Source organism: Leucopleurus acutus (assembly GCF_964270905.1).
Source record: "Leucopleurus acutus genome assembly, chromosome: 18".
NCBI classification, from domain to species: Eukaryota; Metazoa; Chordata; class Mammalia; order Artiodactyla; family Delphinidae; genus Leucopleurus; species Leucopleurus acutus.
In genome coordinates, this window is record NC_139160.1 from 9,124,245 (window position 1) to 9,132,578 (window position 8,334).

The 8,334-nt window shown below is 33.7% G+C and overlaps 1 protein-coding gene across 5 annotated transcripts in view; it reads left to right on the forward strand.

The window, feature by feature from the left end:
* PDS5B (PDS5 cohesin associated factor B) overlaps positions 1–7,633 on the forward strand; it is a 203,084-nt gene extending 195,451 nt beyond the window's left edge. For 2 of the 5 annotated variants that reach the window (XM_082859730.1, XM_082859732.1), the window contains exons 32-35: positions 1,565–2,004; positions 2,095–2,205; positions 4,769–4,904; positions 6,364–7,633. In XM_082859730.1, the coding sequence (XP_082715856.1) occupies positions 1,565–2,004; positions 2,095–2,205; positions 4,769–4,904; positions 6,364–6,399 (723 nt within the window). In that variant the 3' untranslated portion in view covers positions 6,400–7,633. Of the gene's footprint in view, positions 1–1,564; positions 2,005–2,094; positions 2,206–4,768; positions 4,905–6,363 lie in introns of those variants that run through there. The other 3 variants (XM_082859731.1, XM_082859733.1, XR_014326931.1) reach the window with 2 other exon arrangements.
* The last annotated feature ends 701 nt before the right edge of the window (positions 7,634–8,334 follow it).

Consider the following 8,334-nt stretch of genomic DNA (forward strand, 5'->3'; position numbering starts at 1 on the left):
CCCACATTATTTTTTGAAAAATAATGCAAAATAAAGGAAGCATTACATATAAGTGATTTTGAAATTGATTAGATGTCTGTTTGGCAGTGGAAGTAGGAAAAACAGTTTAGAACCTCAACTCAGCATCCTATTCTAAAACAAGATACAATAATGTCTTAGTCTGCTCAGTCTGCCATAATAAAATATCATAGACTGGGAGGCTTAAACAACACAAATTAATTTTCTCACATTTCTGGATGTTGGGAAGTCCAGGATCAAGTGTGGGCCAGTCCAGTTCCTGGTGGGAGCTTTATTCCTGGTTTGCAGATGGCCACCTTCCTACTGTGTTCTTAACATGGTGGAGAGAGAGACAGCAAGATCTCTCTGGTGTCTTTTTTCATAAGGATACTAATCCCATCATGAAGGCCCCACCCTCGTGACCTTATCTCAACTGAATTACCTCCCAAAGGCCACATCTCCAAGTAGTATAGTATCATAGCACTTCAGCATATGAATTTTGTGGGGACACAATTCAGTTCATAACAAATAGGAAATAAAATTTAAATATACACAAAAGTGTAGAATATTTAGATTAAAACTCAGACTTTAATAAACAGGTGGACAAAGGGCATAATACCAAGGATATAATTAGGCAGTTCACAGGCAGGAAACACAAGTGACTAATTAAACATATTAAAAAATTATAAGTAATTAGATAATTTTTCTTTTCACTGTTTTTTTAAGAATGTAACCTGGAACAAACGTTTTGGAAATTAACTTAGTACTATAAATATTATGTGTCTTATGTACATGTGTATACCTGTGGAGAGCATTATAAATTCATATGCACTATTCTTGGTTTCTTTGAAGAATTTCCTCAGTCTCCATCTGCTGGTCAGTGCTTAAATTCAGTGAATGTAGACTGGTATTTTATTTTAAATTTGAAAGTCACTGATTTTTAAGTTATTTTTTTTGTTAGTTGTATCTGGGAAGAAGTGATATCTTTGCTTCAGAAGTGTTTTCAGAATTTTTAATAAATGATGAATATGTTTAAACTTTTGTATCTTGCAACCTCCATTTATAAAATAAAAATAGTTCTTTTATGATGTGTATGCATGATATATATATAACATAGTTGATATTTTATGTCTTATTATACATTGTGTGGTAAAATTAGGAAATTAGGATTACTTAAATTGACTATTAGAACAGATCCATTATACTCCGTATAGCTGCCCACTATTGCAGCATTCAGTTTAGAGTGTTCTCTTTTATGAAATGGCTCTTCACCAGAAATGTATAATCTGATCACATACTGATCTTGAGGGGTTTCATTTGAGGCTCTCTAGCTTGAGTAAGAATAAAAACGTACCCTCTTACCCCCAGATGGTGTTTTAAATTAGAAAATTACTAATAAAGGCAAGTAAGTAGTTATCGTTCTGATGTACTTCAGAACTCTATACCTTATTTAGGTACATTTTTATGACTGAAGTGGATAACAGATTTTTTTTTTTGATTCTTAAAAATACATATACTAACAATGCATACTAAGTTTTATATTTGAAATTGTGGCTTTTATTCCTAGTCTGAATTGGACAAACCTAGAAGCCGGAAAAAAACACCTGTAACAGATTCAGAGGAGAAATTAGGGATGGATGACCTGACTAAGTTGGTACAGGAACAGAAACCTAAAGGCAGTCAGCGTGGAAGGAAGAGAGGCCATACAGCTTCAGAATCAGACGAACAGCAGTGGCCTGAGGAAAAGAGGCTCAAAGAAGATATATTAGAAAATGAGGATGAACAGAATAGTCCACCAAAAAAAGGTAAAAGAGGCCGACCACCAAAACCTCCTGGTGGAGGTACACCCAAAGAAGAGCCAACAATGAAAACTTCTAAAAAAGGAAGCAAAAAAAAACCTGGACCTTCAACAGCAGAAGAAGAGGAAGAAGAAGAAAGACAAAGTGGAAACACAGAACAGAAGTCAAAAAGTAAACAGCACCGAACTTCAAGGAGAGCACAACAAAGGTAAGTATGTTTAACTCTAAACTGCATACATTTGGTTACTATATTATAAATCATAATTTGATGCTATCCACATTTGGGTCTTCCCCAAAGCAGAGCAGAATCTCCTGAAACTAGTGCAGTTGAATCCATACAATCCACACCACAGAAAGGACGAGGAAGACCATCAAAAACGCCATCACCATCACAACCCCCCAAAAATGTGTAAGTTGTAAATAATATTAAATTTCAAACCAGTTTCAAATTATTTTGCAGGGGTTCATAAATTTCTAAATATACATAGGGCTGTATTTAAATCCCATATATTTAGCCCCAGTACACTAGATAACATAACATTTTTGTAAACTTACCTAGGTGATTGATACCCAGTCAACCTTTGGTGACATTTGTACATTTTTACAGGTTTTAGACAAAACTTTATAAATGAATACCAAATAGTTTATTATTTCCAATACATACTTTATGGTACCTGAAGAGATGATGAAGTATTTTTAAATAATTACAGTATAGACCACGTTACCTTGTCATTCCATGCTACAATTTTTCTTCGTGTCTTTCCTCAACAGCTTTAAAAAATAGCTTTTACACTTTTGCTTTGATTCTTTGAACCATGTCGGAAAGTAACAGGCATCATTTTTCTTAAATTACATCTGTAGAAATTACCACATGGTGATCTCAAGTTTTTGATGTCTTGATTTTGTTTGTTTTCTAATCACATTAACACATCTGTATCTATAGATAGTTTTGGATGTTCACACATGTACATGTTTATAGGAGAGTTACAGTAACAAGTCTGTGTCCAGACTTATTAAAGTGACAGGGGCATCAGTGTTGTAATTTGTAAATTGGCACTTTTTTCTCCTCAAAGTAGAAATAGAATAGCGTGTCTTCTACTAGAAATTTTGCAGTTTTTCTGAAAGTAATCCCATACTTGAATAGCTTGACTTTTCAGAGTTGCCAACAGACCTTGGTTAAATACTCAGTTACCTTCAAAGTTTTTCCTGTTCCTGTGTATTCCATAGGAAGAGGAAAAGTTACCTGAGTGTCTAGCCAGTACTTCCTGCCTTTTTCCATATAATTTTTCCCTCAGATAAAAAGTAAAGGTAAGTACATTTTTGTGGCAGCTTCATAAATGTGTTTGTATTCAACCATGGAAAATCATTGTTTTTTCGATAAAAAAATATTCTTAAGGCATCTTAAATTCCCGTCGTTAATTTATAACAAGAATATAACAGGGTGAATATCTTTCATGCTTGTAACTTTAATTTGTTTCTGTTTGGGCCTCATAAAATTAAGGGCTTAGATGATTATCATGTTACCTCCTAAAATTACACAAGTTCCTCACATGAGTGTTCTAAATCAAACAAACATTTCTGTTAAAAAATCAATACAGAAAGAGATTCTGTATTCTGTCTTAACAACCTAACTTCCTTTCACTGGGAAGCCCCTTTTTAGAGGTAATGTAATAACGTATGTTATGATTTGTCTGTTTTCTTGTTCTGACCTCAGTGGAATTGAGAAAGATTGTATTATTTTCCTTGTATTTTCTTCTGTTAATTCTGAAAAACTGAATCAAGTACGTTTGAGTAATTGGTTTGAGTATGGATTAAACAATATCTATTTTCGATTGCTTATAGAAATGATAGGCTAAGTTCTTAATTAAAAAACAAATATTTATCAAGAGAGATACATTTAATTAAATGGTGACATCTATTACATATTTTTGAGTGTCTCCTGTTTCAGAGGGTACTAGGTGCTAGGGAATATAGTGGCACGAAACAGGCACGATTCTTATCCTTATAGGACTTACCATCTAAATGGGCATGTAGTCATTAAATAATCACACATAAATATGGAATAGTAAATTGTGATATGTGCCCTGAAGGATAAAGTTAGGGTGCTGTAAGAGAATGTAAGGACAGGGCTGGGGAATTGGGGAAGTTTTTTTCTCTTTGGAAAGTGACCAGTTGGTTCCTTGAGAGTAGTAGGAGTTAGACTGATAGAGAGTAGGGAGAGGAACATTTCAGGTGGAGGGAACACTGTTTTGGAAGGTTCTGAAGTGGGAAAAATCCTGGCAAATTCAGAGAGCTGAAGGAAGACAAGGATATTGCTGTGTTGTAGTTGTGGGGAACTGGGGAGTGGAAGGAGATGAGAATGGACAGGTAGGCAAGGCCTGTCTGCAGCGCTTTATGTACTGTATTAAGGAGGTTTATGCAGTTAATCTCAGTACGTAGGGGGCTCTCTAGGGGGCGTGGCATCAGCTGTTTTTACATTTTTGAAAGATTACTTGTAGAGAGAAGGGGCAAGAGATGAGGATGGTTTAGGAATATGTAGTAACAATGAAGATGGAGAGAAGTGAATGGATTTGAGATTTCTTTATAAGTAGAATCTTAGGGCTAGATAAAGAGTTGTAGACTATGGTGAAAGACTCTTAAAATTTCTGCTTTGAGCAACTCAGCCTTTTACTGAGTTGGGAAAGGTAAAAGGAAGAGTAGACTTTGGGTTATGTTTTAAAATCCTTTATGGTATTGGTCTCAGTTACACTGACTTGTTATTTGGTAGATCTTTTTATATGTAAGATTCTAGGATTAAGTGCTTGTTTAGGGTTCGGAATGTAAGAAAAATATTTCTTGGCTTACAAGGTAATTGAGAATAAAAATGATAATAAATGAAAGCCTGTGAAATATTTAAAGCATTTCCTGTTATGAAGTAACCTACCACTTAAGGATCAGAATGTTCATTTTATTTTACATGTGTTTTACTCTAGCCGTGTAGGACGCTCCAAACAAGCCGCTACTAAAGAAAATGATTCAAGTGAAGAAGTAGATGTGTTTCAGGGTAGCTCTCCTGTCGATGATAATCCACAGGAAGAAACAGAGGAAGAAGAAGTTTCTGCAGTAAATGTATGTGTTTATGAAAGTGCCATGTGTAATAGTATGGAATATAGACTTAGAGTTGGTAAATATTTGGTCAGGTCCATTTAGCACTTGCTGTTACTTAATAATTCTAAATATTTATATATTTTTCTTCATTAGTTTATAGTGTTTCATCTGCCGGCTTAGATAGTGGAGACTATGTCCTTTGTGAAAACCTGAAACCAAGTGAGAATAATAGACGTAGCCTAGTGAAAGTGTAAATGCCCAGTTTAAAACTGAATGCAGAGAGGAACAAGTGGCAGTCTGATGTCAACACTTTACGCATTTAAGTTCTTCCTGTATCTGTTATATATACTCTTGTTTCGTAAGTATTTGTTTTGAGTTTCCCACTAGCTACTAGTAGTTAGTCGTATAGAATAAAATCATGTCTTTAACTAAAATTAGCTTTTGGAATTCATAAAATTGGGAATAGACACTTCTTTTACAGAGGTAGGAATGTGATGCTTCCTGAGATACTTTTTTTTTAAAGAAATGAATGGTTTTGCTGGTTACATCTCAGATTTTTTTCTCTTTGGAAGAAATATAATTAACACATTTAAGTAAGAGCTGTCATCTTCCTAACATTAATGCTGAATCTTTGGGTCAGCTCAGCCAGCCATCTTTGTTTGAGAAACCTGTGTTCTTTGATCAGGTCCCAGGGTTGATCCCTGCCCCTCTGTTCTATTTAATATAATCAGCACTTCTGTCTGCATCAGGATGCATTTATGTGAATGAATTAAGACCACAGATAAATATGTTGAATTATGGTCTCAAACTAGTTGGGCTTGTTTGTAAAGGGTTTTAGGGGGGTGTAAAAATAAGGCTGAAGAGTTGTATATAGTGACTGATGTCTTCATCAAAGAAAAACTATACTGTAAATTAATTAAATTAAAATCCTGTTCTATTTGTATTCCTCTTGTTAATACTGATCTTTTTTGAACTGAAGTTTTATGCTTTCATTAGTACTTGCCAGTAAGTGGTAATATGTCTGAATTTCAGATTATTTATATGTATTTGATAGTTGTTATGATCCAAAGTCAATAGCTGTTTTCTGAGAAAGACAGCTGTGAGCCTAAATTCATAAATATTAAATGTTTTCTTTTACTACAGAAACATAAGTAAAAAGGTGATATTTGCAATTGTTTTTCTTGCTGTTGGCATTGACTTCTGTTCATTTCTCTTTAAAATTATTAAATAGAGAAGTAAAATAGTTCTCTGTTTTGCTATCCTGGGAAAGGCTGTTTATGGGCATTCATGTATTATGTACATCTAAATGTGTGATGTCAAGGCAGGAAGTTAACATAGGAGAAAGGTTTTGAGGAAAGAAAAGCAAAGAAAATCAAGAACATGTAAGAATAATGATTGGTTAAAAAATAATAATAATTACTGCTGTGTCTAATTAATATGTACCCATTTTAATTAAGCATCTGGTGATATTTCTTTCAAGGTACGGCGGCGAAGTTCTAAAAGAGAAAGGCGATGAACAAATGTCATTAATAACTTTCTATGTGAAAGCTTTGAAAAAAATAATTTTTTGTCAAGCTTCAGGCTGAGTAAAGCCTTTGATGCACAAAGTGGGACTGCTGAAGAGTGGACAGTTGGACCTTACTCTGATGACCTCATGTATTTGTGGTCACATGCTTTAGCCATGCGCACGGTATAACATTGACTATGGAGTCTTGTGAAAAAGTCTAATGTGCGATGGCTATGTAGACATAAAGAAGAAACTTGTAAATATATTTTTTCTTCTTCTTTTTTTTTAATGTTTCTGACTTCTAAAGTGCTTGTATAGCTTTTATCTGCGGCTTTAAACTGACAGTACCCAGCTGTTTATTGGATCTATTGATTTGAAAAGAGTTTGTTAGGGTAGATCTTAAGCAGTAATCTGTCAGTGTTTGTATTTGTATTCTCTGCAGTTTTACTGTGAAAATTTTTTTTCAACAAATGGTGTCATTTTCTTGATGTCACAATTTGTTGGAGAGTTAAAATGATCTCTTTCTCTTGTGTATCTTACCTAGTGTTTACTCCTGGGCACCCTTAGTCTTCAGAGGTGCTAAATTGTCTGCCATTACACCTGAACAATGCCTCTGATGGGAGGACGCCACGCAAACTGTGGAATAGTCCTGAAGTCGTTTGATTATTTTACACCTCAGTATTGGTCCCAGAATTTTCTGGCCTTTCATGGCAAGGAAAATTTTAAAAAGAGAGAGATTTAAAATATTATAATTTTAAAGAGTGTGTTATAAAAATAATGTACTGAGTTCTTTATCCCATTTTATCATCCCTTTTCAGTTTTTATTAATCTACTGTATCAATAAAATTCTGCAGTTTGAATTAGTTTTTAATAGTCTAGAATGTTATTGTGTATAGATATTTCCTCTTGAACATTATATTCAGAAAATGCAAATTATTACACTATAATATAAAATCTGATATATACACATTAGAAATGTTTCAGTTCTCCATAACAGTGTAAAGTTAATCAGAAAGAAAAAAATTTTATTGATGCAGTGTGTCTTTATAAAGCTGTTCTTGAAAGCAAGTGTTTTGTATTTTATAGTGAGTTGCATGTTTATGAAAAAAAGTGCTGAAAATGGGATGTGCTCTTCTCTGTAAATTCGTATTTAGCCATAGTATATGATAGATTGCCCCATAACATAGTTTTTCATCAAGAGTTTATTATTGTACTTTATTTTGGAGCCAAAAATTGTTTTTGGGGGGGATGGGCAGGGTGGGAGTGATATATCCAACTATATGAGCTACTGTAGGTTCACAATCTTATGAACTTCGAATGGAATTCCACTTTGTCCAGATTGGGAGAAGTGGAAAATATATTTGGGTTTAGAGCATATCTTTTTTCTTTGTTGTAATCTACAAAATATAGAAACAAAGGCAGCATCCTTTATACAGTTTTATGAACTGTATTTTCAACCAAAACATATAGGTTACAACTTAATGCTTTCCTAAATTCATTTTAGTATTTCAGGTGCTGTTCTTTCATTTTTTCATGGTTACCATCAGAAAAGAAAATCATATTCTAACTTATTAAATTTATCACAATGGATAATGGAGCATTTTCATTTAATATGCCATTATGTTTAAGGTATATTTCCAAGTTGGTTATAATAGATGGGGGATATAATAAAGAAACTATTTTGGAAAGTGACATTTTACTATTTTCCAGTGTATATCACAATTGATGTGATTATTTTTCTTTTGAAGATTTCTTCATGTTTATGAAACGGCCTTTTATTTTTTAAAAAAAAGTTTTGAATTGTGTCTTGATCTCTCAATATTCAACTATTCTTCATCTACAACAGTACTGACACCAGTGATTATGGGAGGCTGCTGTATATCAAGGCAGCTAATGTTGGACCAAGATACAGTTGGTTTTTAAATGTGTCATTAGCTCAGTTCT